The following is a 24,526-nucleotide window of genomic DNA, read 5'->3' as shown; positions in this document are numbered from 1 at the left end:
TGGAGAGTCGCCAGGAAAAAAAACTCCAGACCATGTCTGCAGTCCAGGAAAGAATCAGTACATATCAAGAAAAGTAATATATCCTGCACTCATAGGAAGCAATGCAATATATACATGTGCAGAGAGACTTCTGTGGGAGGTCCATGTCCTTGAGACCTCCCCCAGATCATCATATATGACATTTTAGGGAGGTCTCAAGGACAGGGAAGTCTCTCTGTACATGCCTATATTGCATTGGTTCATATGAGCAAGGCACATATTACTTTTCTTGATATATGCCATTTGTCATTCTGGGCCTATAGAAAGCTGAGTGACAACTTCAATGCTCATGGGGCATCTGTTCCAGACCAGTGCAACATACAATTGGGGAGCCAGTACCTCCAGGTCCTCACCTGTGTCTTATGTATACTAGAGTAATATTGCAGTTTGTTCTTTCTTCCTGAGGCTGGGGTGTAGGACAGGGGCGTATCGCCACCTGCTGTGCATTCCTCAAGGACGTCATCCCCGGGGGAGCCACAACAGGTAGCGATAAATGTGGTAAAAATTGCTTTGTTTCATATGGAGGCTCTGAGGTATTATATAAGCTGATATATATATATATATATATATTTATTATGCACACACACAGTGTGTGTAGATATATATCTTATATGTCTCTTTTGTACATAGTTTTGCACTGATTGCCCCATATATTTGTACAGTGACATGGGCGAGTGGTTGCACACATATTTATATGTATACTACACTAATACTCTTATGCATGTTTCTGCTTTTTAGGGTTTTCTAAGTCGTTTGGTGTGTTTCAATAAAGTATTTTTTGATATACAGTATTTATGCTCTTCCTGCAAACATCACACATCAACTGTTTTCTTATTGTTTTGTCAGACCCCAATACTGCCCACTACTGTGCCGCCGTCAGACCCCAATACTGCCCACTGTGCCGTCGTCAGACCCCAATACTGCTCCCTGTGCCGCCGTCAGACCCCAATACTGCTCCCTGTGCCGCCGTCAGACCCCTATACTGCCCCCTGTGCCGCCGTCAGACCCCTATACTGCCCCGTGCCGCCGTCAGACCCCAATACTGCCCCCTGTGCCGCCGTCAGACCCCAATACTGCCCACTGTGCCGTCGTCAGACCCCAATACTGCCCACTGTGCCGCCGTCAGACCCCAATACTGCCCACTGTGCCGTCGTCAGACCCCAATACTGCCCACTGTGCCGCCGTCAGACCCCAATACTGCCCACTGTGCCGCCGTCAGACCCCAATACTGCCCACTGTGAGGCCGTCAGACCCCAATACTGCCCACTGTGAGGCCGTCAGACCCCAATACTGCCCACTGTGCCGCCGTCAGACCCCAAAACTGCCCACTGTGCCGCCGTCAGACCCCAATACTGCCCACTGTGCCGCCGTCAGACCCCAATACTGCCCACTGTGCCGCCGTCAGACCCCAATACTGCCCACTGTGCCGCCGTCAGACCCCAATACTGCCCACTGTGCCGCCGTCAGACCCCAATACTGCCCACTGTGAGGCCGTCAGACCCCAAAACTGCCCACTGTGCCGCCGTCAGACCCCAAAACTGCCCACTGTGCCGCCGTCAGACCCCAAAACTGCCCACTGTGCCGTCGTCAGACCCCAATACTGCCCACTGTGCCGTCATCAGACCCCAATATTGCCCACTGTGCCGTCGTCAGACCCCAATACTGCCCACTGTGCTGCTGTCAGACCCCAATACTGCTCAGTGTAAAGTTGTCAGTGTGGTACAGAGAACGATCCAGCTCCATGAACTAAAAGTATATAACTAATATGAATGTATAAAACCCAGAGATAGTGGACCCAAGTACAAACAGATGCATTTCGGGTGAAGTATATACCCTTAGTCATTGGGCAACGACTAAGGGTGCATACTTCACTCAAAAAGTGTCCCCCTCTATTCAGGTCCACTGTCTCTGGATTTCATACATTTATGATAAAGCGATTGATGTTTAGTTATGGATTGTTCTTTGTACTGTGCTCAGCAGCAAGCATTGTCCAGGTGGGATCCGTGCGCGGGACCTCACTGATATCAACGGCTGGGGGCTGGCTTTACTCTGTGTGCACTAATGTTGTCAGTCCCCAACACTGCACAGTGCCTTGTTATCAGTTCGGGGTTGTTTAACTGGTACTTACCTTCTGCGCTGCATTGATTGCTGTGTAATCATTCTTATCAATCAGCTTATATTTGTCCCTCAGCCGAGCCTCCACTTCCTGCTCCTGTCGACTAAAATGGAACAACAGATCACATCCAAGACCTTCCATGTTCAGACACATACTTAATCCTTTAACCCTTTCCAATCCCCTATCTGATTGAAGGCTGTACAACTCCGATGCCGGAAGAAGGGTATTCTTACTGTATATTACTGGCCGTTCTGTTGTCGGGGGGGCCTCTCCATGTCCCATATTGCAGTACTGGCTCTAGCCAGCAGATGGTGCCATTGTATAATGGCAGAAAGAGAAAGTCCCCTAGGAAACCCTGAATCCAAAATTGGATTGCAATGGGTTAAGGGCACGGCTAGTCTGGGCATTAACGATGCAGCTGTTTTTAGGGTTTTTCTTTTGTCTTTTCCTACTGCCATATTTTGAAGGCCGTAGAGGTAACTCTACGAGGACTTATTCATTGTACGTTGATAAGTGTTCTTTAATAACACCATTTTCTGGAACGAAAAAAATTTGTTGTTTAAACTTTTGCAAAACAAAAGTATATTTTATTAAAGATTTGATAATTTCCTTCTTTGGATATCGCACTCTCCCTCTCCATGCTTTATAGTGCAGCTTTACATAGGGGAAGCTATGATCCGGGACTCCAGTTCTGTTGCATTGTCTATTTGAGTCTGTGGTAGTTTGAAATCCACATCCTGTCGCATAAGAGGCTCGGGTAGCTGCTCTGTCCCTGCGCCAATACTTTACACTGCAGCACTACTAGTTCAGACTGTCTCCTATGTATCAGTACAAGGTCAATAGGAAACTAGTACATAGAAAGATGATTATATGCTAATAAGGACAAAGGCTATAAATTAAACCTCTAGTTAGAATTATCAGGAAACTGTTGCGCTAAGGGGTGGAGCCTCAATAAGAGGTGGAGCCTGGAGAGCAGCTTTAACCAGTAAACACTTACTTCAAAAGTATCTTGAACTGGTAGAAGACTTCCTGGATTTGTCGGAGGTTTATAACCTGCGGAAGAAAAATAGATGCAGCTCAGGATCATCGCCGCAGTGAAGTAACAGCAAGGGTTAAGGTGCAGCTGACTCTAAAACTAGAAGGGCCCAGAAACTTTAAGATATACCTCTGCACTACTGAACAATATGGAAACTGCGCAGAAAAAAAATTTATCAAACTCCAGAGCTGAACTCAAAATATTCCTGGCTGTTATTGGAAACAAACAGTAAGATTATGCACAAAAAACCTTTACAGCCCTGCTGAGGCCCTAAGGGGCAATTAATTGTGGAGATGGAGTAAAGACGATGATTTCCAAAACACAGATAACAGTAAAGACAAGCTTTGTACAGACACTGAACAAGCAGAGAAAGCTGGGGGATTTCAGCTCTGAAGCTTGAAGAATTCTCTTTGAGGTTTTCCTTTAAGCTCTTCTAGTTCAATGGCAGTATTTCAGATACTCACATCAATCTCATCCAGAGTGCCATCCAGATACCTGCGGACTTGAGAGTTGATCTCGGTGATCTGCTGGTCAGTGAACGTCTCGTAGCTGGAGGGAGAGCGTTTGGTCTGAAAATATCAAGAACAGAACACCCTATAACAACTGCTGTGTAAAGGCCGGCCATACACATCACATCTAGGTCGGCTGAACTTATTGATTTTGGCGCGACCAGCTAATCATCTAATGTGTATGGAAGCCACTCAATAGGGAACTGATAGTTGGATTCCAACTCCTTGATCCTTTTGTCTTGGGAGATAAGCCAGTGAAAATGTGTGTTATAACAAGGAAAATGCCAGTGCTCTACTATGAGTATCAGAGATTAAATATACAGAACAGGCCATGTAGCTCTCATGTTACCTGCATTATTAATTTACTTTTCCCATTAACTCCAGTTACATTCAGAGCTGAATTCTTCATTCTCCAGTCACACATCGAGCTGCATTCACAATTCTGCTGATTTCCTGACAGCTCTCAAGCCCTTAGGCTCACATATCAATGTTGCACCCAATTAGATTGGTTTATATATGCTTTTACTGTCATGTTAAAGCCAAGATTCTTGGCTTTAGAATGCCGCAGGTCGGTAGCACTTATGGAACCGTAGGTACAGCTGTCTGAAGTGGGGTCGGGAATACTGAATTTACAGCTGTCACTTTTCAGTCTGTGTGCAGAGCGGACAGGGAGGGGAAGTGGGGACAAGGAGGCAGCAGAGAGCAAGCTGTGTGTTATACCTATCTGTCCTCCTGTCCCAGAGAAAGGGTGACATGAACTTTTGTTCACGTTATCACCCCACACCAATCAGAGAGTATATCTGCTCTACGATTGTCATGGTTTTTGTCCTGAAAAGGAGTTAAAAGATGAGCACTTTCTTGTGTAATCACTCCTCTACACAGTTTAACCCTGCACATGCTGCAGTCATTGCTAACTGTGTCATCTAAGCGTTTTACAGAAAAAAATAAATAAAAGGTTTTTCTCTTCTCCTTATACAAGGCTTTAAAAATAGAAAAAAAGACTAAAGAAAACTATACGAAATTTGTATCACCACATCCGTAGCATCCCAAACTATGAAAACGTTACATTGTTATTCAGCATGTTAAAAAAAAACGTAAAAAGAAAAATGCTAAAATAGCCATTTTCTGGCATAAAAAAAATAATCAAAAACCTTAAAACGATACCAATAAAAACTACAACTTGTCTCACAAAAAAAAAAAAAACCCTCATACTGCTCTATCAATCTACAAAAAAAAAAGTGTTTATATTGTACAAATGTGTCCAAACATAATAAAAACGAAACATTCTGATGCACAGAATAATGGCAACATAATATTTATACCACATGGTGAACTAAATTAACCCTTTGCAATCCAATTTTAGATTCAGGGTTTCCTAGGGGGATTTCTCTTTCTGCCATTATACAATGGTGCCATCTGCTGTCTAGAGCCAGAACTGCAGTATGGGACAAGCTGGAGAGGCTCCTGACAACAGAGTGACCAGTAATATACAGTAAGAATACCCTGCTGGACGTCTTCCGACATCGGAGCTGTACAGCCTTTAATCAGAATGTCTTCAGACGTCAGACAGTGGATTGGAAAGGGTTAAACAAACAAAAAAAAAAAAACAATTGTGAAATTGCTTTATTCCATTTACTTTTGTGACATGCGGCACAGAGGAGTCCTTACCAGGTTATCGTGGACGGCCAGCTCCCGCCTCAGGTGATCGATTTCTCTCTGCAGGTTCTTACTCACTCGCTAATAAAAGAAGTGGTATGAGAGATCGTCACATTGTCATATAAACTTCATGGAGAGTTTCATGCTAGCTGCAAGCCCTGACAACAAGGATGAAAACCTCCATTCTTTACACTGCATGTGCATGCAGAGAACTGGAAAATACTGTAAGATACGTACAAAGAACTAAATCGCTGTACTTATAACCACTGACATGATGAGACACAGCCATGATGTATCTGTAGTCCCTCCACAGACTGGACTCTGCTGATGCCCCCTGGGGTCAGTGGCTCAGATTAGTGTTTTCCCCAGTGGGCTACAGCTGACTGTGACAGTAATGTGTCATTACTAAAGATGAGCGAGCATACTCGCTAAGGCAAACTACTCGAGCCAGTATTGCCTTATGCGAGTACCTGCCCGCTCGTCTCTAAAGATTCAGGTGCCGGCGGGGGCCAGGGGAGAGAGGAGAGGAACCCCCCGCTTCCCCCTGCTCACACCCGCAACTCACTGCTCTCCCCCGCTGGCACTCGGATCTTTTAAGACGAGCGGGAAGGTACTCGCATAAGGCACTACTCGCTCGAGTAGTTTGCCTTACCGAGTACGCTCGCTCATCTCTAGTCATTACAAGTCACTCTAAGGCAGGTTTCACATCTACGTCTTAACCTCTGGCCACAGATTCTGGTGAAGATCCAGCGAAAATACCAGAAGAAAACCTGGCTATCTGGGCAGAAAGCGGACGGACACCATTATAGTCAATGGGGTCCACCCGGTGCTGTTCGGTTCCGTCCAGAAACTGAACAGTTTGGCCGCGGGGATTCCCCTTTTCTGCTCCCCGAACGGAGCCGGAAAGCGGAATCCCCAGCACAGATGTGAAACCACCCTGCTGCAATGTCTAAAGCAGCTGCAAATAAAATATCACGGCTGAATTTAACGATTTGTCCTGGTATTGTGGAGGTCCATGTAACAAGTGGTCTGCGGGACCAACTTACCACAGGGTCATAGCGCTCAATGATGACGGACTCAGCTGGAATACATTTCATCCTGCTGGCAAAGCGAAGTGTGGATAGCTGAGAAAAAGGAGAAAACAGATATTTTGGACAAAAATTAGATATTACTTTTCTGTAGCAGAAGGGGTATTCTATGGTCTATAAGCAGAGGGGGGGGGCACTATTCTATATGGTTATAACCCATCCATTGGGTGCCCTATAAGGTACTGCTTCTCCTAGAGGATATCCAGCTGGTGGGGGGAATCCTACAGGCAATGCTCCCTGGGACAGAATATGCAAATCAGCTCTCGTCCAGAAGGAAGAAAACTGTCGGTCTGTAGAGTCTACAGGTGAAAGACAATATTCTATAGAGACAATACACATTTACAGAAACACTGCCCCGAGCTCTGGCCCCAGCGTTTAGGGTCAGCTTGTCAATATAATCTATGTTTTTACCAGCACTTGTAGGAATATCCTATTCGGGCTTCTGGGGGTAATCCCATAACTTGGACCATACTCGAGACTGGGAAAGTGCTATAAGGAGTGAAATCCCCCTTGAAGGACTTGATGCAATCAATCAATGGAAGACTTTACATAGAACGATATATAATGCTGATCTGGGTGCTACAGGTGACTGTCAGGGGACCTAATGGGAAAAAATGGGGTTGTGCAGTAACTCCAGCAAGCTTCCCATTGAGTGTGTAGAGGACACCTCCATCATCTTCACTAGAAACCCCTTCTGTAGAGCTGGTGAGTGGCGGACTGTCAGATGAAACGGACTGTCAGGTCTATTTTACTATATGCCTTTTGCTGCTGTTGGAGGACATTATGATAGAAGTATAATCACTTATATTGTAGCGGGCAGAGCGGGTCACGCGGCAGATCACTGATATACTCACCGTCTCCACAATCTGAGCCGCCTCACCGTAGACATTTGCCACAAGGATGGTGTTGCAGTTCCCTCCTAAAAAAAAAAAAACAGGACAAACTAGTTAGGAATGAGGGGGATCCCAGACTCTAATGTATGAATAATAGGATCTAGAACTAAGCTGTAATCTCACAGCATCCCCTGCCACACTTCTTACTGAGTCACAATAAAACTTATAGGGGTATTGTCATCCAGGGTGTTTGTGGCATATCAAATGTATATACCATATACATGTCCGATAGGTGCAAGTCCTTGAGGTGGAACCTGCACCTATTGGGCAATGATGGGTCTCCTGCCCCCTTCAGCAGTCCAGAGATGGAGATCATATATACATATGGCTATTTCCATTGTAGATGATAAGTGTCATGGTAATGGCCTAGTATTTAACAACTCCCATAAACTACAATAGAGAGTCCCATGCATACGGCCACATCTAATCCATATACTCCTTTCTGGAGAGCCAAAAAGGGGTGAAGGGATCCCATTCTCCTGATATTTGGGAAACCCAGAGATGGCTACATAGTGCACCGTTAGCACAGATAGTGACATTAAGAAGTAGTTCTGTTTCCAGATGGTTGGGGGCCACACAGTATAGAATCAGAGGCCATATGTGGCCCCTGGGCCATAGGTTGTGCACCCTTGGTGTAGATACTCTTCTATGAAGTAGATACATAAACAGCGTAAATCTCTCCTGTCTTGATAGTTTGCTACAGTGTATCAGTGCAGATAACATACATCAGTTTGAGTGTTTCGCTCACAGAGTATGGGGGGGTGGAAAATAGTTTGCATGTTGACTGTTCTCTTTTGTACGGTCTTCCTTTTTATGGTTTCTTCCTTACCTATTGAGTCCTTGAGTGCGTGAGTGAGTTTACTCTGCCTGAAAGGGATATAGTCACGGCGGTCGGCGAGGGCGATGATCGTCTGCTCCAAAAAAGACAGGGACTTGTTGATGTAAGACGCTTCTTTTAGGACTTGTCCTTCAGACTGAGGAATGGAGAAGAACAAATCATAGATGCTAACAAAGGCACCAAAAGGGGGCGCACTCAGACAAACAAGTACTCGATCCCACATAGTATGATAAGGAACTGACCGCTTCATTATCCTCTATAACTCTCTACCAAAACATTACAAGATATCCTGCAGTTAGTAGGGCCCATCCAGTCTTGGAAAGTTCAGCAATTTTCTAATAGACTTTGTGTTTCAGTTCCTCATCACTTTCAGGATAGAAGTAAATATATGGATAGAGCTCCAAACAATAGTAGATAAGTGGATTGGAAAAAGGACTCATCTGGTGCGGACCGCCCGTTCGGTGACAGGAGTCCACACCGCTGGTCCAAGTCGGCTTTATATGTATTTAATTATCCAAAGCCCTGAATCCCTTCAACACCCAGGGAGAGCGTCGTAGGGGGGGAATCCCAGGATATAGCATTGATCTGGATTATGGTTTTCTCCAGCAGGTTTCGGGGTATTTTGTAGCTTCCAAATTGTATAGTGTGCACACATCATCGAGCAGATCAGACACAAGCTATCAATCTCATATCCAAAATGGCTCTCTGCCCAGAAACAGCCAGACAGCCCCTTTTATTTGGAAAGCATACAATGGGCGTGCAACAGGTTACATCAGTAACATATAGGATTCTCATTTGTCGGATCATATAGAATCCCCCCTCCTTCCTGCCCACCTTCTCTCAACTCCAATGTATAAGCAAGTCTTTGTCTTACAAACATGTGCTCAAATCTGAAACTGAAAGTAGATATCTCTTTGTTGAAGAAGATTCTGTGTGGGGGATGGGGAGGACTGGGAAAACACTCAAGATGGAGACGAGCAATGACATATAACACTGTGATTTAACTCTTTCCTTATGCAGCAGAGTTCCACATTAGGCTGAAGTCACAAAACACACATAATACGTCTAGTTTAATACAAATCGATAGACATTTTACACTGACTAATCATCATGTCTATCACAGCATATACCTCAGGTTATAGGATACACCTCAACGTATAGCATACCACTGAGGATCATCATTTTCAAGGTCTTCGCTTGCTATAAGTGAATTGGAACATTCTTGTTTACAGCAAAAGGCTAAAACCCCATCCTGACCTAAAAGTCACAGCTGAGGGTTTGTTACAATGTTATGCAATCTATGCAATTGATGTAAACATCCTGGATTCCAGGCGGATACATTTTATCTGCACTGATACACTACAACAAACTATCAGAACAGGAGAGAGGTTTGTGATGTTGACTCATTTGTGAGAAGCATTAGGTCTATAGTGATACAGGCCTAACGTTCTTATTCACAGACAGCAAACTGAGATCTTGAAAAATGTTGAGAAACTGGAACACAAACCCTATTAGAAAGCTGTGGAACATTTTAAGAATAATAATCTTTATTTGTATAGCACCAACATATTCCGCAGAGCTTACAAAAACAGGGGACTACAGAAAGACAAAAGTACGAAAATACAAAAACCACAGTTACATGTAGTAATCAGTTGATGGAGCCAGTAGGAGTGAGGGTCTCCAACGAGCTTACATACTACAGATAATGGGGGATACAGAAGGTAAAGGGCTGGAGAAAGGGCGGAGTCGGTATGACTGCAGATGCTGGTTGATTACGGCTAGTAGGGATTGCAATCAGTAGGTCAGGGAGCATGTTATCAGGCGGAGTACAGAGGGATTTGGTTTAGGGGATATGGTATACCTCCCTGAAGAGGTGCATTTTTAGAGCACGCCTGAAGTTTAGTGTGTCAGTGATTGCTCGGATATTTTGGGTAGCGCGTTCCAGAGGACCGGTGCTGCTCTGGAGAAGTCTTGGAGGCGGGCATGAGAGGTTCAAACTAAAGGGGCACTCAGTCGGATTTCGTTTGTGGAGCGGAGGGCGCGGGCTGGGTGATGGATTGAGATGAGGGAGGCAATGAATAAGTTATACTTAGGCTGTCTACACACGGGCGAGCGTGATATTAGGCCGAAAAACATGGCCCAATATCACGCTAGCCAACATGCATTTTCACTGTGATGCCTTTTTCATGTGCAATTAAAACCAATGGGCGATGAATTCCGAGGCATGCATAGAGATAGGACATGCAGGGATTCTTTTTTCCCTCCTCTATTCAAAGTAATGGGGTTCATATTCACACGAGATTTGTGCATCTTGCGAGAGATTTTCCGCTGCGCGAAACCGGCCTTACAGAAAGCTCCTTTAACTTGAAACCACTTTTTAGGAAATTGCATTATAAGCCATTGGAGCAGTAACTGCCCAGCATGCCATGTACCAAAGCCCGGAGTGAACAGCGGGAAACTGGAGCGGATTCCTGTAGTTTACAGTTGGTAGCAGTGGGTCCAGTCAGCAGAACACAGGCGGATATAGTCAGGATATACAACTACAGGCTCTCTAGAATACCCACCAGCAGCCCCCATGTGTACTCACCCCAGTTTTACCGAGTCTCTCAGAACCAGCCAGGTCCACCAGGTTAAGTTTCGATACAGTGTATTTTGCATTGGATAAAGTTCTGGAATGAGACTAGAGAATAAATGGTTAATTAACTGATTAAGGGTACATTTACACGCAGAAGAAAATGGTGGCGATTTTCTGCAGGGAAAATCCGCACCAAAATCTGCATCAAGACGGCAACAAAAAAAATCAAGTCAATGTGAAACGTGACAAGTTTTTTTTGTTTTTTTTTAATAGAAATTCTTTGTAAATTTTGGGATGGATACAGAAAGAAAAGAGGGAAAACTGCTCATCCGGATGGACACCCGGGAGTCACAAGGGAAAAAAAACCACTTCTCTGCGAATATATCTGCCGTGGATCCGCATCAAAATCTGCACTAATGACGTGGATTTCTACACATTTTTTGTGGATTTTCCGCTATGTGTGAAGTATCCCAATGGTTCTTTTAGATTGCTATCAAATTAGGATAACGGGCACTGCAAGCGCTGCGGCTTCTTCTCAGGCCTGTGATGTCACATTCATTGGTCACATGGCCTGAGATCAACTCCGTCCTATTCATGTGAATGGGACTGAGCTGTTACACCACGGCTGCTATGATATGTACGGCGCTGTACCTTGCAGGCAGTGAAGTGGCCATATCAAACAGCTGATCAACAGGGGTCCCGAGCACTGCGTCCCCCTCTATCAGATACTGATGACCTTTCCTGAGGATAGGTCATCAATGTCTTTAGTGCCAGAAAACCCCTTTAGCTGTCACAGACCACAAGAGTCAGAGGGTTTTCCGTATGCCCACTGCGCCAATATCTTATAGTGAATGACCTTCTGCTCACTGGAGACTGATTGAAATCGCGGCGCTTTGCCAAACGCCTGTGTGAGGGAGACCGCTGTCACGCGGCCAAGAAAAATCGCATGAGATTTGTGCATTGAGAGACGCACAAATTTGAACCCCATTCTTTTAAATGCGGTCATATGCATGAGGGCTTTTTATTTGCCCATATCGCTTCATGTTGTAGGAAAAAAAAAAAAAAAAAAAAAAAAGTCGCAGCAAGTCCTATCTGGAAAACACATCACACAGCATGCAATGTGCACGCGAGGTCTCCCTTCCAAAAACAATGGGAAACTCTTGCCAATCCGCACCCGCGTCCGTGGAGACATTGCATGAGCGCGATAGTGGCCCGAGTTTCACGCCCCGATATCACGGTTGGCTGTGTGAAGCTAGCCTTAAAGGGGTTGTCCCGCGGCAGCAAGTGGGTCTATACACTTCTGTATGGCCATAATAATGCACTTTGTAATGTACATTGTGCATTAATTATGAGCCATACAGAAGTTATAAGAAGTTATTCACTTACCTGCTCCGTTGCTGGCGTCCTCGTTCCCATGGAGCCGACTAATTTTCGCCCTCCGATGGCCAAATTAGCCGCGCTTGCGCAGTCCGGGTCTTCTTCTTTTATGAATGGGATCGCTCGTGCAGGATGCCGACTCCGTGTAGCTCCGCCCCGTCACGTGCCGATTCCAGCCAATCAGGAGGCTGGAATCGGCAATGGACCGCACAGAAGAGCTGCGGTCCACGGAGGGAGCAGACCCCGGCGGCCATCTTCAGCAGGTGAGTATGAAGACGCCGGACCGCCGGGATTCAGGTAAGCGCTGTGCTGTTTGTTTTTTTAACCCCTGCATCGGGGTTGTCTCGCGCCGAACGGGGGGGGGGTTAAAAAAACAAAAAAACCTTTTCGGCGCGGGACAACCCCTTTAATATAAGGCCTGTGTCACATGACCTTTATTGCGCAGTGGTTTGCACAAGCAATACGCAGTGAACTGAACCCATTGGTTTCAACGGGTTCGTTCACATAAGCGTATTTTGCACGCTTGTTTCATTTGCACAAAAACATATGCAGCATGCTCTATTCTGATTTATGCACGAAAATAGCTCATACTGAACTAATTAACTTAATTGCCCATTGCAATCAACGGAAGCACGGTTGTGTGGGTTTGTTTTTTGCGTGCAGATGTGCAGGATTTGCGTGCGCAAAAAGTTCAGTAAAACATGCGCACGCAAATATGCAACGCGCATTGCGCAAATACCAAGCACGAATGTGAACATAAATGCGCTTATTCCTGTGTGACACAGGCCGTAGACATGGCATAATAGCAGAAGCGTGGTGCAGCCTTGGCTGTGACTGGAGGATCAGACATGAGGTCACTTTCTAGTTACTCACCTCCAGATGAATGGTAAAAACACAATGCGATCTGGAAGAATTCTTATTCAGGGTGTGTGACCCTATGATTCGGTTGGTCTCGCCCTGCAAGAAATAGAGCGACACTACAATGTGGCACCCAGATACAACAATGGTGCACGCCCTGATAACAGGTTCCTTTTTTAACTCCTTAAGGACCAGACACTTTTTAGGGATTTTACCCATGTGGTGGTTTTACTGATCTATTTTTTTTCTTCTGCTACCAACATTATTTTTGCTGCATTTTTCTCCGTGACATAAAGGGCGATTTGTTTATATCTTATTTTCAATTACCTTTTTTCCCGTTTTTTTTAGTTTAATCGGGGGTAAAAAGCTCTTTAAAAAGATATATATTTTTTTAATTTATAGTTTATTTTTAAAAGGAGTGTATTTACGCTATTGTAAAGTACAGGAATGGGTTACTTATTTTGTTTGGGACGTTTTTATCTAAAGTGATTACATATGGTAACGGTTTTGGTTGGCGTCAATAGAGGGTCATTTTTTTTTTTAAGGTATTTATAGTTATTTTAGGCTGCATTCACACGAACGTATATCGGCTCGGTTTTCACGCCGAGCCGATATACGTCGTCCTCATCTGCAGGGGAGGGCTGCTGGAAGAGCCAGCAGCAGGAACTGAGCTCCCGCCCCCTCTCCGCCCCTCTGCACTATTTGCAATGAAAGGAAGCGGGACGGGGGTCGGGGCTACGTTCCGAGAATTAGCCCTGCCCCCGTCCCGCCTCTCCCCATTGCAAATAGTGCAGAAGGGCGGAGAGGAGGCAGAGAGGGGGCGGGAGCTCAGTTCCTGCTCCTGGCTCTTCCATCCTCCCCCCCCCCCCCCTGCAGATGAGGATGACGTATATCGGCTCGGCGGGAAAACCGAGCCGATATACGTTCGTGTGAATCCAGCCTTATTCTGTAATTTTTTTTACTTATATTTGTAACAATTTTTTTTACCATCCGTGTTCCCCATGACATCATATAAGCGCTCTGGGGGTCATTCACGTTGTCTTTTTTTTTTTGTTTTATTTCACACTTTCCAACTGTAGTTGGTACATCTATAGGATCCGCATCCATAGAAGCCCCAGTTACAGGGGAAAACATCTCAGTAGTCACTCACAGAGCTGATCTGGGTCTACTAGGACCCTGCTGCTTTGCTGTAACAGGGGATCCTGGCGGTCACGTGATCACAGATTGAATAGCACAAGTAACACTTTCGTTTTTTCTCTACACTACATAGCACTTATTGAGTGCTATGCAGCCTGAAAAGAAAAGCAGAAGCGCTTTAAAAACTGCTTCTACCTTTTCCTTCTACCTTCTCCTCCTATGTTAGTGACAGCCAAGGACTTGATTGCAGAAGCTTTAATCTGACGCCATACTTCCGGATTAAACCCCAGGACCAAGCGCCGTACATTTACTGCGCTTGGTCTTTATAGGGTTAAGCGCAGACATATTGCAGATGACTGCTGCATTGTGTAAGCGCAATTTTTTAAATCCACAGCGCCGTTATACACATAAGCAGACAAAGTACATGTGTAACGGCGCCTTACCTCAAAGAGCAGATTCAAGGCGTGCTCTTCATCTGCAGCATGGTGGAGGGACAAGCCTTTCACAAACACCCCCTGCGAGTCGTCCACTATGGTCATCGGAGTGTCAGAGGCAGGGACTTCTGGCAGGGTGGACAAGAGGTCGAATAGCGTCTCGTTGTAGATCTCCAGGTAGGAGATTCTCACTGTGACTGTCCGGTCACTTTGCTCATCGATCTCTTTAAACACCTGTTGGATGTATGCAGAATAATTTCACATAGGGTATGATGACAATGATCTCATGATTAATCTTCTCCAGTCACATCCAGAGCTGCATTCAAATAGTTGATCATTCCCTGATAGCTTTTAGCCCATGAAATTTCAGCATTTGCTGTTTAGACAACCCTGCTCTTACATCATTGCCTTATACTCAGTGACTGGCTATCACTGCAACTTCCAATCCGCTGGCTCAGTAGTAGTGTGGCTCATGCTCTGCTGCAGTGCTAACATCAGAGACTGGCAGTGCAATAAGGGGGTTTTGCTAAGATGCTTGCCTTGTGCATTGGGAGGTGTTCCTCCATCTCGGACGTGCAGCCTTTCCCAAGTGCCCTGGGCTGATTTAATGTGGATGAAGCCTATCAGTTCATTTGTTGGGTCTCACCTGCAGAGGTCGCCTTGTCGGCACAGTTGGGCCCTCACAATTTGATCAAAATCTGCGCTAAGAACCTCAAATGTATAAATATAGCAGAACTGCAATTGAATATACACATATTTGGCTTCGGCATGTTTCTCTGCACTTGTAGTGTGCCGCTACGTCCTGTCTGTATGGGGAACATAGGGCTGTTGTACAGGACCTCTACAATAGACGTCAGACCTATACAGATAGTCCCCGACTTGCGAACATTCGACTTACGAATTTCGCTAGATACGAACTATCTGTCCTGCACAGTATGATGTCATGCTATGGCTCCCGCCCCCTAATGCTATGGCATTACATCATACTGTGCAGGGAGCGGAGAGGCTTCTATCAAGCCTGATAGAAGCCTGTCCGGTCACATCGCGGTTGCTGGGCAGGCGGGGGCTTTCTGAAAGGCCCTAGGGCTGACTATGCAGAGCGCCTATCAAGCCGTGCGCTTGATAGGCACTCTGCATAGACAGCCCTGGGGCCTTTCAGGAGGTCCCCGGCTGCCTAGCAACCGCACAGCGTCCCGCGATCTCGTCGTGGGACGCTGTACGGGCCCCCTGAACGTCAGGTGCAGGCTGTTTCTTACAGCGGGCACCCGGCGGCAGCAGTTCCGACGAGCCGCGCCGCCCGTCAGAACTGTTAACACTTTAAATACCGCTGTCAGAGCGGTATTTAAAGTGTTAACAGTTCCGACAAGCGCCACGGCTCGTCGGAACTGCTGCCGCCGGGTGCCCGCTGTAAGAACAGCCGGCACCCGACGTTGTATGGAGCGGGGTCCACCCGCGATCCCCTCCATACAACCATTTGTTCGACTTGCGAACAAAACGGACTTGCGAACGGGCTCCCGGAAAGGAACCTGTTCGCAAGTCGGGGACTAACTGTATACAGTACCTGCTGCAGCGCTCTGGGGATGATGCCTCGGTTCTTGTAGTTCTCTGTAGCCCCCGTGATGGTGAATGTCTTTCCTGCTCCGGTCTGCCCATAGCACATGATCGTACCTGGAAGAATACAGCAATATCATTCACATCAACATTCGAGCACAGAGAGATGGAGATGAAGGGGTTAAAAAGAGAAACACACCAAAATTACATCAGGCAGTGTAATATACTGCCAGTGACCACTAACTGCGTCTACTGTATATACCCCCGGCCGCCGCTAACTGCGTCCACTGTATATGCCACCGGCCGCCGCTAACTGCGTCCACTGTATATGCCACCGGCCGCCGCCAACTGCGTCCACTGTATATGCCACCGGCCGCCGCCAACTGCGTCCACTGTATATGCCACCGGCCGCCAACTGCGTCCACTGTATATGCCACCGGCCGCCGCTAACTGCGTCTACTGTATATGCCACCGGCCGCCGCTAACTGCGTCTACTGTATATACCCCCGGCCGCCGCTAACTGCGTCCACTGTATATGCCACCGGCCGCCGCTAACTGCGTCCACTGTATATGCCACCGGCCGCCGCCAACTGCGTCCACTGTATATGCCACCGGCCGCCGCCAACTGCGTCCACTGTATATGCCACCGGCCGCCAACTGCGTCCACTGTATATGCCACCGGCCGCCGCTAACTGCGTCTACTGTATATGCCACCGGCCGCCGCTAACTGCGTCTACTGTATATGCCACCGGCCGCCGCTAACTGCGTCTACTGTATATGCCACCGGCCGCCGCTAACTGCGTCTACTGTATATGCCACCGGCCGCCGCTAACTGCGTCTACTGTATATGCCACCGGCCGCCGCTAACTGCGTCTACTGTATATGCCACCGGCCGCCGCTAACTGCGTCTACTGTATATGCCACCGGCCGCCACTAACTGTCTACTGTATATACCCCTGGCCGCCACTACCTGTGTCTACTGTATATACCCCTGGCCACCACTACTTGTGTCTACTGTATATACCCCTGGCCACCACTACCTGTGTCTACTGTATATACCCCTGGCCACCACTAATTGTGTCTACTGTATATACCACCAGCCAACACTAACCGTCTACTATGTATACCCCTGCCACCACTAATTGTGTCTACTGTATATACCACCAGCCACCACTAACTGTCTACTGTATATACCCCTAACACCACTGACTGTGTCTACTGTATATACCACCAGCCGCCACTGTCTACTGTGCATACCACCGGCCACCACTGTGTCTACTGTATATACCACCAGCCGCCACTAACTGTCTACTGTGCATACCACCGGCCACCACTGTGTCTACTGTATATACCACCGGTCACCAGTAACTGTCTACTGTATATACCACCGGCCACCCCTGTATCTACTGTACAAGCCCCCGGCCACCACTGTATCTACTGTACAAGCCCCCGGCCACCACTGTATCTACTGTACAAGCCCCCGGCCACCACTAACTGTCTACTGTATATACTCCCAGCCACCACTAATTGTGTCCACTGTATATACAACCGGCCACCACTTACTGTGTACTCTATATACATGGACCGCCAGTAATTGTGCGCTGTATATACCACCGGCCACCAGTAACTGCATTAACTGGATAATGAGTGCCATAGGTACCGCTATATAAACCATCAGGGACTGAGCGCTGTATACATCACTGAGGGGCACATATATGACCGGGTATTTGTGCTATATACACACCACTCACCATTGTAGCCTTGTAACGCTCGTGACACAACAGACTTGGCCACCATATCATACATCAAGCCCTGTGACGCATTATGAAGAATCCCATCCACTTTAAATGACCAATCATATCGCTTGTTATTGACCATTCCCAGGTTCTCATCTTTCTTGAGGTGAATGTCTATGAGCTGCAGAAGGCAGAATTGGGGTTAATGACAAGATGTTATAATAGGAAATGTCTTCGAAGCAGGCACGGCACTCCTCCTCCTCCTCACCTTATCGTCCTCCCCGAGCCTGATAACTTCTTGAGCAAAATGAGAGGTGGGCCTGACACGGACAAACACTTGTACATCACTGCTGCCGGAGCTCATGTCGCAGGCCTGCAGTGAGAACAACATATATTACTTATCCTGTACTATACTCCAGAGCTGTAATCACTGTTCTGCTGTGGAGTCACTGTGTACATACATTACATTACTTATCCTGTACTGATCCTGAGTTACATCCTGTATTATCCTCCAGAGCTGCACTCACTATTCTGCTGGTGGAGTCACTGTGTGCATACATTACTTATCCTGAGTTACATCCTGTATTATACTTCACAGCTGCACTCACTATTCTGCTGGTGGAGTTACTGTGTACATACATTACATTACTTATCCTGTACTGACCCTGAGTTATATCCTATATTATTATACTCCAGAGCTGTACTCACTATTCTGCTGGTGGAGTCACAGTGTACATACATTACTTATCCTGTACTGATCCTGAGTTTCATGCTGTATTATCCTCCAGAGCTGCACTCACTATGCTGCTGGTGGAGTCACTGTGTGCATACATTACTTATCCTGAGTTACATCCTGTATTATACTTCACAGCTGCACTCACTATTCTGCTGGTGGAGTCACTCTGTACATACATTACATTACTTATCCTGTACTGACCCTGAGTTATATCCTGTATTATACTCCAGAGCTGTACTCACTATTCTGCTGGTGGAGTCACTGTGTACATACATTACTTATTCTGTACTGATCCTGAGTTACATCCTGTATTATACTCCAGAGCTGCACTCACTATTCTGCTGATTATGACTGAAAACAACAAGTTCGTGTAGATGAGAATTACAAACTGGAAACGGTTTACAGACCACTGTGACTGTATACTGTCCCCCAGTGGCACATCATCTTCTCACAGTACTGGGTCTTCTAAAAAGACGAAAACTAACAGAAACCGGGTCAAACGGACACCACAGTTTGCCCCCTTGGACACCATTTGCCTCATTAGAGTCACTGGTTGTGTTCTGGGTTCCGTTTGAACACAGTTTCCAGATATTCAACCATAACGGTCTGCCAGAGAACTGAACGTAGAGGCGTAAGGTGAAGTGACCACAACCTTAAAGGGGTAATCCGGATACTGGGCAAAACTTTCAAAAGTTCCCAAACATTTCTCGGGACACTGATAGCGGGTTCCAGAGCGGGAATAGTAGGCAAGAGCTGGAAGGCCAGCGGCGGCAAGACTAACAGCGGAGCGGTTCGAACAGTGACTGCAGCGGTGTGGCGACGGGAGCCTGTCAGCAGCGGGGTCGCCAGGGGAGATGGGAGCCGAGACCGACAGAAGCGGTGTTGGCAGGGAAGATGGGAGGTGACACACTGACAGTGGGTTCCGGAGTGGGGATGGGAGCCAATCAGGACCGGTGGGCCGCATCTGGCCGTCCCCTGTATCTCAAGCCGGCGAACCCATGTCTCCACCCATGCTTCTGGTGGAGACATAATGCACCAGTACCCATATTTACTTACTGTCATTATATCAAACGTCCATCTAAATCATCAAACTGAATGCCACTTCCTTTTTGCCCCCTGCGCCACCAATGCTTTCCAGACAGTTTCCAGGGAAGGGGATGAGTGGGGAAACGGTGGGAGAAGGTGCAAAATCTACATCTCCCACAATGCCCCACTGCCAGTTACTGATCAGTGTGTATTCACAACTGTACAAACTGTGTGGTCATTACGGAGTATGAAGGCACTGAGCAGCCTGACCAGTAAACAAGTGGAGCATGCAGGACGTAACCGTGGGATACCAATGGAGAACTAAGCAGGGGGAAGACCGCCAGTAAGGCAAGGTCTCTGCAACGTTGTAAAGCAAGTTATTACATTAGATTACAAGTTTTTGCCTCGTAGATCTTTCACTATAAATCGCCTCACCGAAGGGACAAAAGGTTTCAATAATGACTTATGAAAAACCCTATGAAGCCTCCATGTAGCTGGCAAGTCAAGTTCATAAGCAAGCGGGTTTACTACATGCGGGATGACAAAGGGACCCACGTAACACGGCTCCAGTTTCACAGACGGAACCTTCAATTTGAGATTTCTAGAAGACAGATATACCCTCTGTCCCATCCTGTAAGGTTCAGATACTGACAGACTTCACCCACTACGCAACTGCATACGAGACCCCCATTGCTTCCAGGTTCTTCTGTACTTATTTCCATACTTCCTGCAGCGCATCTGTGGTGACATCAGCTGCAGGACAGACAGATGGAGTAGGGATCGCTGTAAGGAAGCCAGGATGCTGACCATATACCCAAAGGAATGGTGATACCCCAGTGGAAGAACAAGTACGGTTGTTTAGAGCGAACTCTGCCAACGGCTGGAATTCTGCCCACTGATGAGCCTTTTCGCTAGCAAACAACCGTAAATATTGTACTAAATCCTGGTTCTTCTGCTCAGTCTGACCATTAGTTTGTGGGTGGAATGCTGAGGAAAAAGAAAGCGACTTTCCCAGGTTTCTACAGAAGGCACGCCAAAACTGCGCAGCAAACTGAACACCGCGATCAGATACGATGTTCTCGGGAACCCCATGTAGGCAAATGATTTCTCTTACAAAAATCTTGGGAAATTCTATCGCAGAAGGTAGCTTCCTTAGCACCACGAAATGTGCCATCTTTGAGAACTGACAACAACTAGGATAGCGGTGAACTTCTGAGACTCAGGCGATAAAATCTACCGATAAATGCGACCACGGACGACACGGTACCGGTAATGGTCTCAGAGGCCCCTCCGGATGCCGACGCTGACTTTTACCGTGTGCACAGACAGAGCATCCCTTGACAAAGTCGCGGATCTCCTGAGACATGCCTGGCCACCAGTAGTGTCTAGTACAAAGATCCAGAGTCCCCTGAACCCCCGGATGGCCTGCGAGAACAGATGAGTGAGACACTTCAATGACTCTGAGACGCAAGGTCTCTGGCACAAACCATCTGCCCGCCGGCACCCCCGAAGGAGCGTCCTGCTGACAATTTTGTAGATGAGGAAGGAGATCAGATTCTACAGCTGCCACCACCACCCCAGGTGCCAGGATATTCTCGGGAGCCACTGTCTCACTTTCCGGCGAACCGAAACTCTGTGAGAGGGCATCTGCCTTCACATTCTTCTCCCCTGGAATATATGTAACGACGAGGTTAAACCTGGCAAAAAAAACGCCCACCTGGCCTGACGAGCTGTGAGTCTCTTAGCATTGGCGAGATATACCAAGTTTTTATGATCAGTATACACAGTAATGGGATGCCTTACCCCCCCAAGATGGTGATGCCACTCTTCCATTAGCTCGGCACCAGAAGTTGGCATGGGAGAAGTGGGAGCAGGTCAGCCGGATTCCCTAGCCTTACAGGCCTGATGTTCCTCTTTTCTAGATCTAAGCCTCCTGTCAGCTTTGACCGCCAATTCCATTGCATCATTGAGTGTCCCAGGAGTGGGATGAGAAATGAGCAGATCCTTGACAGCGTCAGAAAGACCCAACAAGAACACATCTTTAAGGGCGCGATTGTTCCAAGAGGTTTCACCTGCATACAGTCTAAATGTAGAGCAATAGTCCTCTACCCACTGCTGCCCCTGACGTAGAGACATGAGATACCACCAACCGCACATGGTTCAGCTCATCAAAAATACCTCCAAGATCCCGAGAAACCAAATTAACTGACTGCAGGCAAGCCGAACTCTGGGGCAAGGAGTAGGCCCATGTCTGGGGGGGGGGGACCCCGAAGTAAGGACATAATCAATCCAACTTTCTGGGATTCTGAGCCGGAGGAGCGGGGACGCATCCGAAAATACATTCTACATGCCTGCTGAAAAACAAAAAACTTGCTCCTCTCCCCTGAAAATACCACAGGAAGAGGACACTTGGGCTTAGGAATAGAAGGGGCGGCAGAAACATGCACTAACTCCCGCTGCTCCTGGGCCACCATACGACCGGACAGGTCTTGGATCACGACCACTAAATCCTGCAACTGACTTGTGAGGGCACTCATGGCCTCCATTGGAGAGCAATTTTAGGGGCCAGTTATTATGTTACGGTATACTACCCTTGATACGCCAGCCCGATGCCCTAGATCTCACCCACAACCCCTATCCCTGCCTACTTGCCTCCAGTCCTGGCTAACCCCAGGCGGGCAACTGGGCGGCGGTCTCTACTCTCACTAGGGACCGGAAAAGGGACGCTGGCGTACCTGAATGGAAAAGGTAAAATACTGACAGAAAAGGCAGATGTAAATAACCAACACGAAGAATACTAAGCAGAACTGAGGCAGATGGTAAAACCTGGTGGATAATAGCAAAGTATAGCAGACAAGATGACAGAGGCAGGAGACCAACAGAGGCAGACTAGCTAGCAGACTGAGGGAAACCAATAACTGGCAGTGATTGCAAGTCTCCGCCCGACCTTTAAACAAAAGCCTCCACCCAGGGGCAGAGAGAGGGAGACAGCCAACTCCCAACAGAACACAGCCAAAAGGGAGCTTGTGCATGGCAGCTGCACTCACAGATACGCGCGTTACCAGCACCACACTGGACAGGCACCTGTGCCCACAGGCAGCCAGACAACAAGCTGAGAGGTCCAGCAACCCGCCGCATGGTAACAGCGTTGTCTTGTCGGACGTATCGCCATCCATTATTGTCTAGTATATCAGGGTACATCTCATGGTCCTTGCCACTACAACCCACGGAGTGAGACCATGCCATGTAAAACATCCCCAGACCAGAACGGAACCCCCACCATACTTAACTGTTGGCACAACACACCCCGGCAGAAGACATTCCCCATCATGCCCCACACCCAGGTACCACCATCTGATGTGAAGATGGAGCGGCTGGATTAGTCTCTCCATGTAACGTTCTTCCATTGATTATATGTTGACTGACGAGGCTTCTTGCACCATCGTGGGCCGGCTGATGCGTTGTGCTTCGCGATGGCATGACCCGTATATCCAATAGTGTGCAGATTCCATTACTAACTATGGCTGACACCTCCGAGGGGCCACATGTTATGCATCATGGCTTAGGACTAGAGATGAACGAACGTACTCGTTTCGAGTAATTACTCGATCGAGCACCGCGATTTTCGAGTACTTCAGTACTCGGGTGAAAAGATTCGGGGGGCGGGGCGGCGTGGGGGGTTGCAGCGGGGAACCCTCTCTCTCTCCCTCTCCCCCCACTCCCCGCTGCAGCCCCCCGAATCTTTTCGCCCGAGTACGGAAGTACTCGAAAATCGCAGTACTCGGGCGAAAGAGGGGCGTGGCCGAGTACGCTCGCTCATCTCTACTTAGGACGCGTGACGTGCGAGTAAAACGCGATCCATTCGACTAACCGGGGGTCCGAATACTGTTGGTACAACAGTGTACAAATGTTGGAACAAGAGACCCCCTACAACCCGTCTTGTTCCATAATGGGCCAATGTAACCCCTGTGTGGCTGTTATGTGTATAATAACCAGGACCCATAGCAGCTGTTCTTGTATATAATATGTCGCTGTGGGAGGGGCTTCACCTGCTCTGTAATATTCTCCCTGGGGGACCGGATCATACCCGCTATCAATAAACGGAGTTTTTGGCCCGAGTCTTCACGTTGTCCTCATGGAATTTCATTGTATCCTCATAAAGTGCCTCTTTTGTTTCCCACCCGGGCGGCGCCAACCGGACTCTGAAAAACCATTAGTTGGAATCCGCCGCTTTTCAGTAACTTTTTGTGACAATCCTCCCATTCTGAGACATACGGCATATATAAAAAAGATTAATCTTAGATTGACTGGCGGTCAGGGAAATAAAAAAATAAAAATTATTTTAAAAAATCATCATTGATTTTCTAACAAAAGTAGCAAAAATTAATTTTCCGCACCTTCCGACACAAATAACGTATCCCCCCTGAAGTGTCGCCGTAGGTCTTGGCTCCCCCAGAGCCCGCCATGTGGGAAGATGGTACTCGGCTCCCAGCTCACCATACATAAGGCAGCATGGCTTGGGGTGTTCCTGCCCCCCATGGCGGTGCCCACCTCTACATTTAAAAATCCCTACTTATTATAGTTTCATATAGTAAACTCGTTGAGAACTACAAGTCCCAGCATGACGCTGGTCCTCTCCCCGAGCTACAACTCCCAGCATGACGCTCTCACCTGCGCTCTGCAGTCTCTCTACTCTTCAGTGTAAACTCTCGGTCTCCATGGCAACAGTCCGGGAGCCGGAAGTGAGCGCCGCTCGGTCTCCCTCGGGTCACGTGACCTTCTTCCTTCGCGGTTTCTTTCGTTCTCGGGCTCCGGTTCTCCCGTGTTCCCCTCCCATATCTCATCCTTCCTTTCGCATGACCCCCGCAGTAGTCGGCGCTACCGGCCATAATCACAGATGATATCACAGCTCGGTCAGCGG

At 47.4% G+C, this 24,526-nt stretch overlaps 1 protein-coding gene across 3 annotated transcripts in view; it reads right to left on the bottom strand.

Annotated features, from left to right (window-relative positions):
• KIF9 (kinesin family member 9) overlaps positions 1–24,526 on the bottom strand; it is a 36,003-nt gene that overhangs the window by 11,130 nt on the left and 347 nt on the right. The window contains exons 1-14 of one of the 3 annotated variants that reach the window (XM_066584880.1): positions 24,277–24,409; positions 18,112–18,216; positions 17,859–18,024; positions 16,118–16,224; positions 14,566–14,790; positions 13,001–13,084; positions 10,763–10,855; positions 8,167–8,311; positions 7,299–7,363; positions 6,403–6,480; positions 5,369–5,437; positions 3,656–3,760; positions 3,153–3,208; positions 2,168–2,258 (exon numbers count right to left, since the gene is read on the bottom strand). In XM_066584880.1, the coding sequence (XP_066440977.1) occupies positions 2,168–2,258; positions 3,153–3,208; positions 3,656–3,760; positions 5,369–5,437; positions 6,403–6,480; positions 7,299–7,363; positions 8,167–8,311; positions 10,763–10,855; positions 13,001–13,084; positions 14,566–14,790; positions 16,118–16,224; positions 17,859–18,024; positions 18,112–18,207 (1,380 nt within the window). In that variant the 5' untranslated portion in view covers positions 18,208–18,216; positions 24,277–24,409. Of the gene's footprint in view, positions 1–2,167; positions 2,259–3,152; positions 3,209–3,655; positions 3,761–5,368; positions 5,438–6,402; positions 6,481–7,298; positions 7,364–8,166; positions 8,312–10,762; positions 10,856–13,000; positions 13,085–14,565; positions 14,791–16,117; positions 16,225–17,858; positions 18,025–18,111; positions 18,217–24,276; positions 24,410–24,526 lie in introns of those variants that run through there. The other 2 variants (XM_066584882.1, XM_066584883.1) reach the window with 2 other exon arrangements.

Source organism: Eleutherodactylus coqui, chromosome 12 (assembly GCF_035609145.1).
Source record: "Eleutherodactylus coqui strain aEleCoq1 chromosome 12, aEleCoq1.hap1, whole genome shotgun sequence".
Taxonomy (NCBI): Eukaryota; Metazoa; Chordata; class Amphibia; order Anura; family Eleutherodactylidae; genus Eleutherodactylus; species Eleutherodactylus coqui.
Note: the sequence above shows the minus strand (reverse complement) of the source record. Positions and strands in the feature narration are given on the sequence as shown.